This window comes from Alnus glutinosa, chromosome 12 (assembly GCF_958979055.1).
Source record: "Alnus glutinosa chromosome 12, dhAlnGlut1.1, whole genome shotgun sequence".
Lineage (NCBI taxonomy): Eukaryota > Viridiplantae > Streptophyta > Magnoliopsida > Fagales > Betulaceae > Alnus > Alnus glutinosa.
The window spans coordinates 26209628-26229136 of NC_084897.1; the positions used below are offsets into that span (position 1 = coordinate 26209628).

The 19509-nt window shown below is 36.7% G+C and overlaps 2 protein-coding genes and 1 pseudogene across 2 annotated transcripts; all 3 read right to left on the bottom strand.

Annotated features, from left to right (window-relative positions):
* Positions 1-167: 167 nt before the first annotated feature.
* On the bottom strand, positions 168-5921 carry LOC133851202 (aspartyl protease family protein 1-like). The gene is made up of 10 exons (XM_062287532.1): positions 5449-5921; positions 4785-4926; positions 3815-4047; positions 3084-3308; positions 2822-2957; positions 2049-2122; positions 1872-1971; positions 1735-1795; positions 594-665; positions 168-484 (listed from the first exon to the last, which is right to left on the bottom strand). The coding sequence occupies exons 1-10, from the start codon at positions 5763-5765 to the stop codon at positions 273-275; spliced, it is 1572 nt and encodes a 523-aa protein (XP_062143516.1). The 5' UTR covers positions 5766-5921; the 3' UTR covers positions 168-272.
* Positions 5922-11059: 5138 nt separating this feature from the next.
* On the bottom strand, positions 11060-16262 carry LOC133851200 (aspartyl protease family protein 1-like; annotated as a pseudogene).
* Positions 16263-16351: 89 nt separating this feature from the next.
* Positions 16352-16977, bottom strand: LOC133852716 (NDR1/HIN1-like protein 26; the record flags this gene model as incomplete). The annotated part of the gene is made up of 1 exon (XM_062289471.1): positions 16352-16977. A coding segment is annotated over one exon (600 nt), but the record flags the coding sequence as incomplete, so codon positions are not given.
* Between the last annotated feature and the right edge of the window lie 2532 nt (positions 16978-19509).

Consider the following 19509-nt stretch of genomic DNA (forward strand, 5'->3'; position numbering starts at 1 on the left):
AATCTCAAAATTTAAACTTGAAGTGTAAGAGCTCTATACCTTATGGTTTCTGCTTATATGTTAAAAAGAAAAATTATAAATTACAAACCCCATGTCCAAATTAATGATACTAGTCACCAAAAAATAGGAAGCCAACAATGCTTCCGATTCCCTTTGTTTGAAAAAGAAAAAAAAAAAGAAAGATTCCTATTTGTTCTGTGATGACCTAAGATACAATGCATAGCAATATATATATGACGGGTTGAGAAAGCCCCAATAAATAAAAAGCATGATCAAACAATGGCAAAATACGAAACAAGAAGCACAGTGAGTGCGTAGGTAAAAGACTTCAACTTGGGTGAATGACTGGATGGAGCTGCCACAGGTATAATAGAACTGCTTCCACTCCTTTTGGTGGCTTCAGGATTGACGGCAAGAGCAGGGGAAGCGGCAGGAGAGTGTGATGGGCTAACAGCTATAGTGTTTGAATTCCTGTCGTCGTAGCCTAAGGACAACAAGTCTCATCATAACCGCTTGAAGAAATTATCATGAGAAGAAATAATTTCACACTGAAATTCAATCTTAAAAGAAATACAAAGTGAAACCGCACTCACAGTTAGAGTCCTTCCAACCCAATACCATCCTCTGGCGATCAAAAACTATGTCATAACCAATCATGAAGTTTTCTGGATGAAAATAAATAAATTCATGACGTAAGTGACAATTTCAATTTAGTGATATATGGAGCAAAGGAAATTCACATTAAAATTCAATGTCTAATTCAAAACATTGAGTGCTGCCAACTATGACTATCCTCCATTTATTTGAACCCTCGCATTAATAATCTCAATACATACTCTGTATCTTTAAATTATAGACTATTGAAGAGGTGTCAATTGGCATACTGATTTTTGGCCATCATGGAGTGGAAATGTAGGTTTAACTAGGAAGGGCTAACCGAGTCAGAAGGGTGAATATAGTAATGATTTTCAAATTCTAATTTGCTACACCAAATGCACACAAGATGAGCCAACTTTGTTGATCTAATGTTACAAACCTGAATATCAAGTCCGTAACGAGATAATTTGGGTAGGTTTTTAAAGGAAACTTGAACCTGCTTCAAACATAAATTTGGAAATAAACTTCTCTCTAAAGTTTGGATTTTAAATAGACTTCATCCAACAATAAGACTCCTAAATGAAATAACTTACCATCAAAGACTCCTACCTGTAATTGCACCGGGACATATTGGAAGATGACCTTTATTCGACAGCTACTAACTCTACTAAACTGAAATACTTGAGACCCACTAAAACACTACTCAACAAAAGACTATAGAGACATGGTCTTTAATGAACTTCTAATCCTAAGAAGAGTGTAACATCTGGCCTGTTCACCTAAAAGCTACAAATACCCCTTCCCTTCCCCCTATCCCAAGAAACTACTTTCATCAATCCCAAACTTATATAATCTTAATCTCCAAAACACAAAAATGATTCCACCACTTCTCTGTTTTTTTATAAACTTCAGACTTTGTCATCAACAAAGTTGCAACCAGACCAAGATTATGTAGGTCTTCCACAACAATATAGTACTTCTGATTGTCGCCTTATTGAGGAATGAATGCACAATTCAAAACTCCAAAATTACAGGAAAACATGAAAATGCAACTTCAACAGTACAAACAGGTTTTAAAATGAGCATGGTTGTTCTTTCTCAGCAAATAAGTAAAGTTACAGATAAGGAGATACTCACGTCCTATGATGTTTATCTTTTCAATTTTGAGAAGACCCAGACAATACACAACATATTCTCCCTGAAGACCACAACGTCAATTTTAGCATAACTCAAGCAGGAAGAGGAAAGTTTAAGTACTAGAAGTGAGACCACACCGCAATGTAGACCAAGTGTGTTGGATTTGTGATAAAATAATGGTCTCCACCTTTCATTGTCAGATTCAAAACAGGACCTTCATATCTGTCTTGAGTTGGACTGTAAATAAAGATGAAGTCAATACCCCAGAGTTGGAAGGGGAAAACTAATACAAAATAGGAATAGATATAGATAACCTTAAGTCATAACAGTATTCAAAGGGAATTTGGGAATCAGCTGAATGCCGCTTTTCTTGGACCTGGGAATTGAACTGCACAACAACATATATCATAGATATTGTAGAGAAATACGGTGTCCAAATATTAGGAACAACCGATTCTCAAGTAGTGCAACAAAGTTACACTAGCCCAAGGACTCACAACCAAAAATAGAAGAGAGATCAAAACTAAATGGAAAATGTACTTCTTATTTATGAAATAATACAACAATAGAAAAAAATTGGGTTGGACAACACTTGCACAAGATAGAAGAAGGTTTTGGTGGGATAGATGGAATGAGAGACTTGGAAGCATGCTTAGGGTATATATAAGGGTTAGGGAAGGGTTCTAGAGTATTCTTACACTTAACTTAAGAAGATAAGCATGACTTTTCATGTGACCAAGGAAGAACAACGAATTTGTACATGAAATGATAATAAAGTTCCTTGGGAAAGTATAAGATTGTATTGAAAGATGAAGTGGGTTGAATGAGGGTAGTGATGGTTAGATGACCAAGGTAGAAGATGGTAGGGTGGAAAGGTTAAGAAGGAGAGAATGACATGTGTCATCTATCATGTGCAAGTGAGTCCCTCCACATTTAAAATTACATTAATTCCTCACTACATCACTCAAAATAAGAAAATTAATAACTGTGGATTCTAGAAAATACACTTTAAAATTTAACAGATATTCATGTGCTATAAAATGGAACTCCCAATGATATCATGAAACACGTTATTTAAAGCACTTACACTCTCAGAAATGAAAGTATAAGCTGGGTCGGTTAGGCTTGTAAACGATGTACCAGAGTCAAAGATTACACTGAACCCCAGCTCAGAAGAATTTCTTCCCACAGTTATTTGAGTGATGCTGATGTTATAAGTTGGACTGATAACAAGTTCCAAAGGGCAAAATCAGTACAAGTAGCATGGGATTTCGGTCAAAGATAGTCTTTTTGTCAAACTAGACAAACTTTCCCATTAGCATTTGGAATATCACAAAGTGACAACTTACTGCGATTGCTTAACATTGAATGGTGTTTCTTTTTGGTCTGAGCTGCCATTATTTCCAAAAGTGATTCTCCCCAGCCCATCAGGTCCAAAACACATGGAAAAAGAATTCAAAGCTAGCCCATTTCTTGCTAAGGTGCTAGGAACAGATATATCATCCATACCAAGCCCAAATAGACCGTTTGGTGTTAAACCCTCCAAAAAAGCACCAGTCTGGCTTTGACCACAACTGCAACAGAGTAACATGTTTGATCACAAGGGCCACAAATTCTAGATAATTTGCTGAACAAATCTGACCACCGGGTTAAAAACAATAAGCAGCTTCAAGGAATAAAAAAAGTAATGCTATCAAACTCAGAAATGTTTTTGGTGATATTACTGACCCCTCTAGAGGTTTAAAACCAAGGTAAAACAACACCTTGAACATCCTCATAAATAATAATTCCTACTTGAGGAGGAGAAACGCCATACCAAACTCCAGATTTCATCATCAACGTAATTTGCAAAAATATCAGCTTTTCCAGATCTTCTGTCATTTTAACTGACAATTCTTTCATTTTAATCAAGTTATTTTAAAATTGATATCACTAGAGATATAAAATCGTTACTGTGTTCACTTGAAAATCTGCCTGTGTAGTACCTAATGGATTTTTGCCATATATCCCAAAACTGCATATGAGGTTTCAAATATTTACCCCAAAATTTTTGGTAGCAATGCAATGAAATATAGCCTACCCAAAAGTAATCGGAGTGTTCACAGCCCTTAGATAATCATCATCTGTAATTAAGTGCAAATCATCCTCCACCAAGATCCCAGTAGATGAAGTGTTATTAGAAAGATACTCAACTTTATAAGCACAATCACTGCTTGCTGAAGGGCATTGACGATGTTTGCAAAAGCTGTTGTTGCAGGAAACTATTTCACTTGTTGATGAATTATTAGGGCTGTAGATGTTAAGGAGAAATACCTGCTGGATAAAAAGATTAAGTAAGTAATTCTCAAGGAATTCATGACTTGACTAAAGTTTCTTTCACCACCAATCCATAAAACAACTAAATACATGGAAAACATAAGTCCAGTCTAAAAATAACAATTCTATAGATCAGATATAACATTATAGTCAATTTGCACTTCACTAACGTTTCTGGATGTTATTACCATGCATTGGTAGAATTTGCTGAGCGTGGCAAAGAAAAACATTGGCAGCTATTGTCAGGAGCCCGGGATGCTCAATTGTTTATGATTTCAAAATGAGTAATGCTATATACCACACTGTTATTCCACTTCGCTAATGTTATACTGTCAATCAACCCCTATTTTATTTTATTTTTATTTTTTTAACAAGGGCTGATTGACAATACTACATCAGCAATGTTACACCATACTTTTATTCTACTTTGCCGATGTGACAGTGTCAATCACTCATTTTCCCTTCATCTACAAACTCTCATTCTACAAAGATGCTTGATAATGGTAGATTCAACAAATTAATGGAAGGTCTACGCGACAGTTTTAAGCATGACTGCAATACTATAGTAACACATAGCCCTGTCGAATAGAAGTTAAAAAATAAAAAAATAAAAAATAAAAATAAATAAATAAATCTGCAAAGCAGTTTAAGCAACAAAATGATTTATTAAAGACTAGCGGTTCCAAGAAGATAAATAAATAAACAAATATTAAAATCAAATGTTAATAACATACCTGTCCAGGTGAGAACGGGATGCTACTAAAGCAACCACCTTTCTTACAATCACATGGTAGCCAGAACAAATCACTGCCTGTGTCTAATGCCACCAAAAATGATAAACTTGGTGTCCCCACTGAAACATTGGCATAATGCAAACTGAAACACCAAGAAAATAAGAAGAAATAGTTAGTAGAGAAGTGACATGAAGAAGAACCCAATAAAACCTTCATCCCCCGTTTGTTCAACAAGAAAATTGGGGGAAAATCCAAAATTGTTCATTAAGGGACACGCTCTGAGCTTATATTTTCCATCTTCAATAATAAATATGAAAGAAACGCCAGACAATTACATGTTTGGCTGTAAATTAAGGGATAATTAATTATAATGTCTAAAAGACAGAATCCGCTAAAAAAGACCACAAAAGAAAAACACTTCAATTAACCGAGCCTAATAAAGACAACAATTGCTACGAAACAGGTCCAAATGCACATGATCCGAGTATCCGAGTCTGATAACTAACAACAAAAGTAAACAGGAAAACTCTCATCTCCTTTTCTTTTCCTCCAGTTGCTCAGCAACCAAACACTCAGCATCCAAATCTTCAAAAACCCACTAAAAATTCCCCAGAAAAAAAAAAAAAGAACAAAGAACTCGGGGACGGGCTTAAAAGGGTCGTACTGTCCCAAAGGGGCGAGGAGATAGGTGTCGTTTCCATCGGAGAAAGTGAGCGGCGATGACTGATCGTTGCTGGCGGCGAGGTGGCGGCCCCGAATCATGCGGTCTCGGTTTGCCATAGCCACGTAGTATTCTACACTCCCTTTCTCCGGGAGCCCCTCGACGCCGAGAATTCCCTTGACCGGGGGGGAGTAACGATGGTGGACGTCGAACCCGAACTGCAACCCGACCCCGTAACAGCTCCGGCAACCGAAATCTAACAACAAAACGAATAGTATAAAGGAGTAGTACGTAGAAGGAATTATAGGAGGCCAGGCCATTGCTCAGAATAGAAGGTGTTGTTGCGGAGAGAGATTGAGAGAATGTCTGTGACTGTAAATTCTCTCCGGAGTCAATTTGAAAGGATTGACGAATGTGTTGCCGCGTTCTTTCACCTCCATTTCTTTTCTATCTACTTTCAATGCGTGGTTTTAACAACGTATCACATTCGTGATTCACATACCTCATAATGACTCTAATTAACCAGTCTTCGTTGACTTGACTTGACTTGGGCACCGTTTAATAACTCCTTCCTTTTTTTTCCTCCCTTTATTTTTAGTCAATCTCAAAGCAAATCAATTTCAAAACATTCTTTAACATTTTTTTATTTGTATATCACACTAATAATTTTTTATTATTATTTAAATTAAAAAATTCATTACAATACAAAATGTTTTTACTTTTCCATATAAATTCTTTCTACTTTATATTACACCAAAAGAGGAGGAATATTAGAGTTCTTTCTAGTGTTCTTCTGGTGTCCATCTGAACGGAAATAAATGTAATAAAAAAATTACATCTATGTCATTCTGAATTACATCAATGTAATTTTATAATTTTTTATTATATTTATATTCTTTCAAATAAATATCAGTAGAACACTAAAAATAATTTTTATTACATTTATGTCATTTCAGATGGACACCATAAGAACATCAGAAAAAACTCAACTTTCCTCCTCTTTTCCTAACAACAATTATCCTTTTTGCCCAAGTTTTTTCTTTCTAACAAAATAAAAAATAAAAATATTAAGGAAAAACTTCACTTCACCCCTCCATACTTTCATCATTTTTATAATTTCCTTAAAGTTAAAAAATTTCAAAATTTAGTGTATTGAACTTTCAATTTTTTGTAATCCTACCCCTCCGATTAGGATTTGGAATTAAATCAAACTGTAAAAAGGGTAAAATGAACTTTGCACCTATGTAAAGTTTATAAAATTTCAAAATCATCCCTAAATTACAATTACTGTTTTTGAAAGAAAAAAAAAATGTATTTTGGAAATTTTTCATTACTCAATAAAAAATTAACAGAAAATTCTAACAAACAAGTGAAATTGTAATTTTTTTAAAGTTCGATATACTAACTTGAAAATTTTTTTACTCCTAAAAAATATTGTAAAAGTTATAAAAGTTCGCAAGAAATTCAGATAACAAATATAAAAGAATCTTTACCAGGCCCAACTATCCGAACAAATATCAGATAGCCGCTCATCTGTCCGTACAAGTGTTCTTTAGAAGCAACTCTTTCATGTTTACCAAAAGAATGGTTAGAGATTGTAATTCAAGTTGGCTTTCGAGCACTGTCTTTTGGCTGCAAGCGAAGGTCCCAAGTCCCACCTGTGGGTACTCCCACTGCAACTGTGGTTAGAGATTCTCTATGTAAATAGGGAGCGAACCGTAGTGCCTTTATGCCTAACGAAATGATAAACATAGTTGAAATATTGAAAATAAAGGAAAAAAATTAGCATGCTTTGACTTTCTCTGAACATCCAAATGAACCTGACGGAACCAGTCATTGAAATAAAAGAGCACCCACAAGAAGAAAGGACATTTCGACAGGAAGTTGAAGGCCACCGATGATGATGACGACGATCGCGATGAATACCTGAGATGAATTTTATTTATCCATGAGTACTTTATAAATAAGGGAAAGAAAAAAAATGTAAAATGAGTGATTTAAAATTGGATATTTGCACCACTGCTCTCTGGAGTTTGACCTAAATTACGAATAACTCCATGTGGTACTATAATTACAAATACCTGTTTTCTGTCCACCAAGCAAACAAAATCCGTTAATAGATTACAATACAAATGATATTTAGAGGTTGTCTCACTACTTATATGACGTGGCAAACTAACAGATTCTATTAACTTGGTGGGCGTAAAACGGGTTTAGGGAGTGATTCGTAATTATAGTTTACCACAAGAATCTCCGTGAATTTTTTGTACCACAAGAAGTGATTCGTAATTGAGGCCAACCCCAGTGACCAGTGGTGCAATTATTTCTTTAAAATTCTACGTCATAAGCACAAATAACAAATAATTTTCCAATTGAAACTTTCATTTGAAATTTTAGTGGTAACTATCACGAAACCACCCCCAAGGTCAATTTGGGTGGTCTGACCGCCCCTATAATTTTTTATTTTTTATTTTTATTATAAAGGACGTGTATCATATTATTATTGCTGTTAATGTGGCATTATGATGGTTCCATTAAATTTCGAGTTAAATACCCTATTAAATACCCTATTGGTACCTGAGTTTTAGGCTTTTTTAAATTTAGTGCCTGAGTTTTTATTTGTTTTATAGGTGGTACCTGAGTTAAGAGTAAAAACCCGTTTGGTACCTCTATTACATTTTCTGTCCAAATATTCCACGTGTCAACTACTGAGGTTGACACGTGACACTATATAAAAAATGAAAAATTTTAAAATAATTTTTTTAAAAAAATTATATAAAATAAGAAAAATAATACAACTTAATTTTTTTTTTTAAAAAAAAAAAAAAAGAAAGAAGAAGGGTGGCTGAGCCACCCCTTTGGCCACCATGGGAGTGGCTGGCCACCCCCATTTTGGCCAAGCGGGTGGCAAAAAAAATTAAAAAAAAAATGATGGGTTTTGACCCTTGGGGTGGCCAAACGGGGGGTGGTTCTGCCACCCTCCTAGGCAAACCCCCTAATTCTCTTTTAAAGGGTTTGGCCCTTGGAGGCGGCCGAAGGGCAAAAACCCATCATTTTTTTTCCTGCCATGGGGTGGCCGGAGGGTGGTTCGGCCACCCTAGACCGGCCAAGAGCCACCCCTCTTTTTTTTTTCATTTTTTTAAATAGTATTATTTTTATATAATTTTTTTTATATAATGCCATGTGTCAACTACTGTGGTTGACACGTGGAAGACCGTTAATATTTGGACGGAAAATATAGTAGAGGTACTAAACGGGCTTTTACCTCTAACTCAAGTACCACCTATAAAACAAATGAAAATTCAAGTACTAAATTTAAAAAAACTTAAAATTCAGGTATCAATAGGGTATTTATTTAACCCTTAAATTTTAAAGTTATTTATCATTTATATTTACTTTTTAAAAATTTATATGAAAAATTAAGTTTTAAGTTACTTTTTAAAAATTAAAAAGCTTATCATAAATCAGTAAGATAACGTAGACTAATTTTATATTTTTCATCTAAATGACGTTATTCATCCTCATACGGTAAAAAGTATAGTTGTTAATTGACCAGTCTCCTGGTCAATCCTCCTGTGCCTCCCTCCTCCCTCTCCTCTCTTCCTTCCACCCCCCCCCCCCCCCCCCCCCCCCTTTTCCCCATCTTTCGCCTCTTTGGAGGCGAGCTCTTGCCTTGTCCGCCTCCACGAAGGTTTTCTAACCAGAGTTTACTCTCGCCAAATTTTCCTCTTCGGAGGTTTTATCTTTGTTTTTGCTACCACATCACAACCCCAACTGAACAAAACCTTCTTCCAACATGTTCATCATCGAGTTAGGTTAGGGATTTGGTCAAGTTTTTCAAAATTAGATATATGCTCCTCAACCGGACTCAATGTCACATGACCCTCTACACTGTGCTCCCCGTCGTCTCCCGACTCTGTTGATGCCAGAAGCACATCCACCGGACCATCCCCCATCGGCGCGTGGCCTACATGGCGTACACACGCCAGTGTGTCTCTCATAAACTGGCGCGTGTGGATCACGTTTCACCCATTTTTCGCCCACCGCCTCTGTGGTTGGCGGCGTACGGCGGTCTACAACGATTTCAGTGAGAGAGAGGTCGTCTTAGGCTGGCACGTGTCCTCCACGCACCACCTCCGGCGGCTCCCATCCAGCCTGTTTTGTGCTTTTTTGTTGGGTTTTTTTCATTTGTTTTTTCTGGGCTTTGTTGTATATATATTTTTTGTACTTATCATCGTAGTTTTCTTTGTATTGGTTATTGTCATGGTGTTTGGGTCATTTGGATTCTGTATACACCATTAACTACATTAAATGGTGGCCTCGATTCTTCGCATCAATACCCATAATCAATAGGCCCACATACGGAAGCACTATCCCCACGTACTTACTTTCTTAGTCTTTTCTTTGTATTTTCATTGGGTTGCCCAGCCCTAATTGTTGTAATTTCTTTTCAAAGTATCTATAAAAAAATAAAAAATACAATGTTTCATTTCAAATTTGACAGGATAAAAATATATCTACCTATAAGAAAAATATAGGAAAAAGAAATTCTAAATCAGGGAATAGCTAATCGGGGATGATTTAATTGAAGGGGTGATTATTGCTAGACTGTTGTGGCTTTGTCGGAATGCTTATGTGTTCGGAGGGGAGGTTTTCACTCCCACCCAAACGGTGCAAGCTGCACAGGTTATGCTATCGGATATCAAGTTGGCAAATATGAGGGAACCCTGAGCTTCAATAACTGAGGAGCTTACTGATAAGTGGATGGCTCCATCGAATGGCTGCCTTAAGATGAATTGGGATGCTGCTTTGGGTTCATCTCCACCGAGGATGGGAGTGGGGGCTGTACTGAGAGACGAGCAAGGGAGGATCCAGGCGGCTCTAGCAATGGGGTTCCCCAATATCTCCAATCCTACAATGGCTGAGACTATGGCTTTATGGAAGGCAGTTACTTTTTGCCTAGAGTTAGGTTTTACTCGAGTTGAATTTGAAAGAGATGCTTTGCAGGTTGTGCAAGCTTTGCATAGTTATCAACAAAGGGGTAGAATTGCCCACCTGTTGGAGGATGTTCGCACAATCTTACAAGGCATTCCTTTCCATCAAGTCCAATATGCTCGAAGAGATGCGAATAAGGTTGCCCTTACGTTAGCTAAATTCGTTGTTTCACAGTCTAATGGCTCAGTGTGGCTTGATAAATGCCCTTCATCAATCCTCCACCTTGTAATAGCCGATCATGACTCTTTTCAATGATTAAATGAAAATCTCCTTTTATCAAAAAAAAAAAAAAAAAAAAGGAAATTCTAAATCAGTCCTTAGGATTTTAACCATTCGACAAATAGCACCTTAAGCTTTAAAAAGTGACTTTGCACTTTAATTTCCATAGTAATCTTAACAAATAACTCCATACATTGATTTGCCGTTTGAAATTTCAATATGCCACATCATCACCAATAGGATCACTATCATTTTCTTTTTAACAAATGCTGCAAAATCTCAAAATTTAAACTTGAAGTGTAAGAGCTCTATACCTTATGGTTTCTGCTTATATGTTAAAAAGAAAAATTACTATTGACAACCCCCATGTCCAAATTTAATGCTACCAAACACCAAAAAATAGGAAGCCAACAATACTTCCGATTCTCATTGTTTGAAAAAAAAAAAAAAAAAAGATTCCAATTTGTTCTGTGATGACCTAAGATACAATGCATATCAATATATATATGACGGGTTGAGAAAGCTCCAATAAATAAAAAGCATGATCAAACAATGGCAAAATACGAAACAAGAAGCACTGAGAGTGCGTAGGTAAGAGTTTTCAACTTGGGTGAATGACTGGATGAAGCTGCCACAGGTATAATAGAACTGCTTCCACTCCTTTTGGTGGCTTCAGGATTGATGGCAAGAGCAGGGGAAGTGGCAGGAGAGTGTGACGGGCTGACAGCTAGAGTGTTCGAATTTCTGTCGTCGTAACCTAAGGACACCAAGTCTCATTATAACCGCTTGAAGAAATTATCATGAGAAGAAATAATTTCACACTGAAATTCAATCTTAAAAGAAATACAAGGTGAAACTGCACTCACAGTTAGAGTCCTTCCAACCCAATACCATCCTCTGGCGATCAAAAACTATGTGATAACCAGTCATGAAGTTTTCTGGATGAAAATAAATAAATTCATGATGTAAGTGACAATTTTCAATTCAGTGATATATGGAGCCAAGGAAATTCACATTGAAATTCAATGTCCAATTCAAAACAAGGAGTGCTGCCAACTATGACCATCCTCCATTTATTTGAACCCTCGCATTAATAATCTCAATACATATTTTGTATCTTTAAATTACAGACTATTGAACAGGCGTCTTGGCATACTGATTTTTAGCCATCATGGAGTGGAAATGTAGGTTTAACTAGGAAGGGCTAACCGACTCAGAAGGGTGAATATAGTAATGGTTTTCAAATTCTAATTTGCTACACCAAATGCACACAAGATGAGCCAACTTTGTTGATCTGATGTTATGAACCTAAATATCAAGTCCGTAACGAGATAATTTGGGTAAGTTTTTAGAGGAGACTTGAACCTCCTTCAAACATAAATTTGGAAATAAACTTCTCACTAAAGTTTGGATTTTAAATAGACTTACATCCAACAATAAGACTCCTAATATGAAATAACTTACCATCAAAGACTCCTACTTGTAATTACACCGGGACATATTGGAAGATGACCTTTATTCGACAGCTACTAACTCTACTAAACTGAAATACTTGAGACCCACTAAAACACTTCTCAACAAAAGACTATAGAGACATGGTCTTTAATGAACTTCTAATCCTAAGAGGACTGTAACATCTGGCCTGTTCACCTAAAAGCTACAAATACCCCTTCCCTTCCCCCTATCCTAAGAAACTAATTTCATCAATCCCAAACTTATATAATCTTAATCTCCAAAACACAAAAATGATTCCAGCACTTCTCTGTTTTTTTATAAAACTTCAGACTATGTCATCAACAAAGTTGCAACCAGAGCAAGATTATGTAGATCTTCCACAACAATATAGTACTTCTGATTGTCGCCTTATTGAGGAATGAATGCACAATTCAAAACCCAAAATTACAGGAAAACATGAAAATGCAACTTCAACAATACAAACATGTTTTAAAATGAGCATGGTTGTTCTTTCTCAGCAAATAAGCAAAGTTACAGATAAGGAGATACTCACGTCCTATGATGTTTATCTTTTCAATTTTGAGAAGACCCAGACAATACACAAGATATCCTCCCTGAAGACCACAACGTCAATTTTAGCATAACTCAAGCAGGAGCAGGAAAATTAAAGCTCTAGAAGTGAGACCACACCTCAATGTAGACCAAGTGTGTTGGATTAGTGAGGAAATAATGGTCTCCACCTTTCATTGTCAGATTCACAACAGGAACTTCATATCTGTCTTGAGTTGGACTGTAAATAAAGTGGAAGTCAATACCCCAGAGTTGGAAGGGGAAAACTAATACAAAATAGGAATAGATATAGATAACCTTAAGTCATAACAGTATTCAAAGGGGATTTGGGAATCAGATGAATGCCGCTTTTCTTGGACCTGGGAATTGAACTGCACAACAACATATATCATAGATATTCATATGCTATAAAATGGAACTCCCAGTGATATCATGAAACACGTTATTTAAAGCACTTACAGTCTCAGAAATGAATGTATAAGCTGGGTCGGTTAGGCTTGTAAACGATGTACCAGAGTCGAAGATTACACTGAGCCCCAGCTCAGAAGAATTTCTTCCCACAGTTATTGAGTGATGCCGATGTTATAAGTTTGACTGATAACAAGTTCCAAAGGGCAAAATCAGTACAAGTAGCATGGGATTTCAGTCAAAGATAGTCTTTTTGTCAAACTAAACAAACTTTCCCATCAGCATTTTGAATATCACAAAGTGACAACTTACTGCGATTGCTTAACATTGAATGGTGTTTCTTTTTGGTCTGAGCTGCCATTATTTCCAAAAGTGATTCTCCCCAGCCCATCAGGTCCAAAACACATGGAAAAAGAATTCAAAGCTAGACCATTTCTTGCTAAGGTGCTAGGAACAGATATATCATCCATACCAAGCCCAAATAGACCGTTTGGTGTTAAACCCTCCAAAAAAGCACCAGTCTGGCTTTGACCACAACTGCAACAGAGTAACATGTTTGATCACAAGGGCCACAAATTCAAGATAATTTGCTGAACAAATCTGACCACTGGGTTAAAAACAATAAGCAGCTTCAAGGAATAAAAAAAGTAATGCTAGCAAAATCAGAAATGTTTTTGGTGATATCGCTGACCCCTCTAGAGGTTTAAAACCATGGTAAAACAACACCTTGAACATCCTCATAAATAATAATTCCTACTTGAGGAGGAGAAAAGCCATACCAAACTCCAGATTTCATCATCAATGTAATTTGCAAAAATATCTGCTTTTCCAGATCTTCTGTCATTTTAACTAACAATTCTTTCATTTTAATCAAGTTATCTTAAAATTGATATCACTATAGATATAAAATCGTTATTGTGTTCACTTGAAAATCTGCCTGTGTAGTACCTAATGGATTTTTGCCATATATCCCAAAACTGCATATGAGGTTTCAAATATTTACCCCAAAATTTTTGGTAGCAATGCAATGAAATATAGCCTACCCAAAAGTAATCGGAGTGTTCACAGCCCTTAGCTGATCATCATCTGTAATTAAGTGCAAAACATCCTCCACCAAGATCCCAGTAGATGAAGTGTTATTAGAAAGATACTCAACTTTATAAGCACAATCACTGCTTGCTGAAGGGCATTGACGATGTTCGCAAAAGCTGTTGTTGCAGGAAACTATTTCACTTGTTGATGAATTATTAGGGCTGTAGATGTTAAGGGGTAATACCTGCTGGATAAAAGGATTAAGTAGGTAATTCTCAAGGAATTCAGGACTTGACTAAAGTTTCTTTCACCACCAATCCATAAAACAACTAAATACATGGAAAACATAAGTCCAGTCTAAAAATAACAATTCTATAGATCAGATATAACATTATAGTCAACTTGCACTTCACTAACGTTTCTGGATGTTATTACCATGCATTGGTAGAATTTGCTGAGCGTGGCAAAGAAAAACATTGGCAGCTATTGTCATGAGCCCGGGATGCTCAATTGTTTATGATTTCAAAATGAGTAATGCTATATACCACACTGTTATTCCACTTTGCTAATGTTATACTGTCAATTAACCCTTATTTTATTTATTTATTTTTAACAAGGGCTGATTGACAATACTACATCAACAATGTTACACCATACTTTTATTCTACTTTGCCAATGTGACAGTGCCAATCACTCATTTTCCCTTCATCTACAAACTCTCATTCTACAAAGATGCTTGATAATGGTAGATTCAACAAATTAATGGAAGGTCTACACGACAGTTTTAAGCATGACTGCAATACTATAGTAACACATAGCCCTGTCGAATAGAAGTTCAAAAAAAAAAAAAAAAATCTGCATAGCAGTTTAAGCAACAAAATGATTTATTAAAGACTAGCGGTTCCAAGAAGATAAATAAATAAACAAATATTAAAATCAAAAGTTAATAACATACCTGTCGAGGTGAGAACTGGATGCTACTAAAGCAACCACCTTTCTTACAATCACATGGTAGCCAGAACAAATCACTGCCTGTGTCTAATGCCACCAAAAATGATAAACTTGGTGTCCCCACTGAAACATTGGCATAATGCAAACTGAAACACCAAGAAAATAAGAAGAAATAGTTAGTAGAGAAGTGACATGAAGAAGAACCCAATAAAACCTTCATCCCCCGTTTGTTCAACAAGAAAATTGAGGGAAAATCCAAAATTGTTCATTAAGGGACACGCTCTGAGCTTATATTTTCCATCTTCAATAATAAATATGAAAGAAACGCCAGACAATTACATGTTTGGCTGTAAATTAAGGGATAATTAATTATAAGGTCTAAAAGACAGAATCCGCTAAAAATAAAAAGACCACAAAAGAAAAACACTTCAATTAACCGAGCCTAATAAAGACAACAATTGCTACGAAACAGGTCCAAATGCACATGATCCGAGTATCCGAGTCTGATAACTAACAACAAAAGTAAACAGGAAAACTCTCATCTCCTTTTCTTTTCCTCCAGTTTCTCAGCACCCAAATCTTCAAAAACCCACTAAAAATTCCCCAAAAAAAATAAATAAAAAGGAACAAAGAACTCGGGGACGGGCTTATAAGGGTCGTACTGTCCCAAAGGGGCGAGGAGATACGTGTCGTTTCCACCGGAGAAAGTGAGCGGCGATGACTGATCGTTGCTGGCGGCGAGGTGGCGGCCCCGAATCATGCGGTCTCGGTTTGCCATAGCGACGTAGTATTCTACACTCCCTTTCTCCGGGAGCCCCTCGACTCCGAGAATTCCCTTGACCGGGGGGGAGTACCGATGGTGGACGTCGAACCCGAACTGCGACCCAACCCCGTAACAGCTCCGGCAACCAAAACCCAACAACAAAACGAATAGTATAAAGGAGTAGTATGTAGAAGGAATTTTAGGAGGCCAGGCCAAGGCCAATGCCATAGCTCAGAATAGAAGGTGTTGTTGCAGAGAGAGATTGAGAGAATGTCTGTGACTGTAAAGTCTCTCCGGAGTCAATTTGAAAGGATTGAAGAATGTGTTGCCGCGTTCTTTCACCTCCCTTTCTTTTCTATCTATTTTCAATGCGTGGTTTTGACAACGTATCACATTCGTGATTCACATGGGAAATGCTCAAGATATTCGTAGTTAAGAACAAGTGCCCACACCAATGTGACTTGTGTTGGTGCATTTATTGTGCACCATGAGCGCATGGGATTGGCCTTAAATGCTGTAGTTTAATCAACTGTCTATATTCAATCTTCTAAAATCTTAAAGCTTTTACTGGTCAAATTTTTTAACCATTGATAAAAATTAACTCCACAGGACTTGGATTTCATTGCAACCCCGGTGATACCCTGATCAGACGGAACTCTAATCCCGACCTTCTTGCTCCTCAGCCCTCCCAGCTTCACATTCACTTTTGTGTCCATCTGAATCTTCATGGGGACACTGCTCTTCCGCTTCAGATCCGACCTCAGCGACGTCACCAACTCCGTGTCCAGATCTGTCGACGCCGTCAGGATCGCTATGGAACTTGTCTCGTTCTTCTTGTCGCTGGTGAAGGCGGGGATAGAGCGGTTGGCAATTTGTACGGAGTCGAAGGATAAGCAAGACAGGGTAAAGGGGTCGTAGAAGAAGGGGATGTGGGAGTCGGGGTTCTTGGAGGAGAGTGTGAGGTTGAGGAGGGAGGAGGAGTCGGCGGCGGTGGTGAGGTTCAGCTTTGCAATGCGGAGGGAGGAGATCCAGAACTGCGGCCGCTGCGGGTGGTAGAGCACGTAGAGGGCCTCGCCGGCGATGGCTGCCAGGAGTAAAAGCAGCGACCAGATATATGTTTGACGGCGACGCCCTTCTTTTCGTTTTCATATATATGCTTTAACTCCTCTATTTTTATGAGAAAACTCCTTGATATATTTGTGCCTCTATTTTCCTAAGAGTAGACTTTGTCAATGGCTGTGCCGTTGGTGGTGGGCTTGGAAGAAGGGTAGACTTTGTCTGTCATTTTTGCGATTTGGAAGAGGAAGAAGAGAGGGCTCTGTGAATTCTGTGTAAAAAGGGAAGAAGAGAATGAGAGAGACAGAGACAGAGACGAGATTGGCAAACTGGGAATCTCTTCACTGCTAGTTTTCTTGTAAAAAATTTCTTTTTCTACACTCATTTTCTTTACTGTCTCACTTGAATGCCCAGATTGTCGAGTTATTTGCGCATGCTTTATATAACGAGTAAACCTGTTGGGTTTATCTTTGTTTATGGAATTCTGCTTAATGCAGAAAATGGGAAAGAGAAAATGAGAGAAGGGTCGTGGGGTTAAGTTGAACCATGGTTTAAAAACATGACCAGTAAAAGCTTTTATAAGGAAAGTAACTTTATAAATTTTGGGAGATTTGAATGTAGACTGTTGCTTTTTTTCTTTTCTTTTTTTTTTTTTTTTTGTGAGTACATTGTAGAAAGAAACGAAAAGAAAGAAAGAAAAAAAGCTAACTTATGGAACAAAGAAAGTGGAGGGGGTATCTTTTCCAAATTATAGAAGAAAAGACGAGGGTAATGGGGAAAGGAAGGGAAAGCAGCCAGAATAAATTTTAATTGTGGTCTAATTTGCCACATGGTAGGCACAGAAGTTTACACTTCGGTTAATATGACTAGCTTGCCAGCTAGCAGTTTAGGGAGTGATTTGTAATTATAGTTTACCACAAGGACCTCCATGAACTTTTTGTACCACAATGAGTGATTCGTAATTGACGCAAACCCCAATGATCAGTAGTGCAATTATCCCTTTTAAATTCTACGTGATAAGCACAAATAACAAATAACTTTCCAATCGAAACTTTCATTTGAAATTTGAGTGGTAACTATCACGAAACCACCCCCAAAGTCAATTTGGGTGGTGACCGCCCCTATAATTTATTATTTATTATTTATTATTTTTATTATTAAGGACGCGTATCATATCATTATTGCTGTTAATGTGGCAATACGATGGTTTTGCATTAAATTTTGGGTTAAATACCCTATTGATACCTGAGTTTTAGGCTTTTTTAAATTTAGTGCCTGAGTTTTCATTTGTTTTATAGGTGGTGCCTGAGTTAGGAGAAAAAAACCCGTTTTGTACCTCTGTTACATTTTCCGTTAAAATATTAACAGTCTACCTGAGATTGACACGTGTCACTATATAAAAAATTAAAAAAAAATTTAAAAAAAAATTATATAAAATAAGAAAATAATACAATTTTTTTTTAAAAAAAAAAAAATTGAAAAAAAAAAGAAAAAAAAAAGAAGAGGAGTGGCTCTTTGGCTACCATGGGAGTAGCTAGCCACCCCCATTTTGGCCAAGGGAGTGTCTGAGCCATCCCTTGGCCAGTCTGGGGTTGGCCAGAAAACATAAAAAAAAAAATTGATGGGTTTTGACCTTTGGTGTGGCCGAATGAGAGTGGTTCTGCCACCTCCACGGGCAAACCCTTTAATTTTTTTTAGAGGGTTTGGCTCTTAAGGGTGGCCGAAGGGCCAAAACCCATCAAATTTTTTTTTTTTTTTTTTTGCCATGGCCCATGGGGGTGGTTCGGCCACCATAAACCGGCCAAGGGAGTGGCTTTAAGCCACCCCCTCTTTTTTTTTTCAATTTTTTTTTTTAAATTGTATTATTTTTATATAATTTTTTTTAAGATTTTTAATTTTTTTTATATAGTGCCACGTGTCAACCACTGTGGTTGACACATGGAAAGCCGTTAATAATTGGACAGAAAATGTAACAGAGGTACTAAACGGGCTTTTACTCCTAACTCAGGTACCATATATAAAACAAATGTAAATTCAAGTGCTAAATTTAAAAAAGCTTAAAACTCACGTACCAATAAAATATTTATTTAACCCTTAAATTTTAAAGTTATTTGTCATTTATATTTACTTTAAAAAAATTTAGATGAAAAATTAAGTTTTAAGTTACTTTTTAAAAATTAAAAAGCTTATTATAAATCGGTAAAATAACGTAGACTAATTTTATATTTTTCATCTAAATGACGTTATTCATCCACCTACAGTAAAAAGTATAGTTGTTAATTTGGCAAGACACATCTCTCTCTCTCTCTCTCTCTCTCTCTTTTCTTTTCTTTTTCCGTCGTATTACCAAACAACTTTATTATTTTTCTCTTAAAAAAAAAAAAAAAAATTCAAAATCTTTACCAAACTCTTATTTCATTCTAGAAAGCAAATAGCAGACTAATCAGTCTTGTGTGAAAGGATATCATTAATGTTGGTGGCTTTCTGCTTGACCTTGTGGTGGCAAGCGGTCCAATTAGTGCTTTGGTCAAAACAAGCTTTCTTTTGAGTAATGTTAACTGCTTTACATAATTAAATATTAGATTGGACCAGTGTAAATATTTAACTTTACGCGT

Bases quoted from the DNA above. Each gene is read 5' to 3' on its own strand.
- LOC133851202 (XM_062287532.1), bottom strand. From the start codon at position 5,765: ATGGCCTGGCCTCCTATAATTCCTTCTACGTACTACTCCTTTATACTA. The intron at 4,927-5,448 runs GTACGACCCTTT...TTGGTGTTTCAG, and splicing joins CTCCTCGCCCCTTTGGGACA to TTTGCATTATGCCAATGTTT. The intron at 1,796-1,871 runs GTGTGGTCTCAC...TGTGGTCTTCAG, and splicing joins CACACTTGGTCTACATTGCG to GGAGAATATGTTGTGTATTG.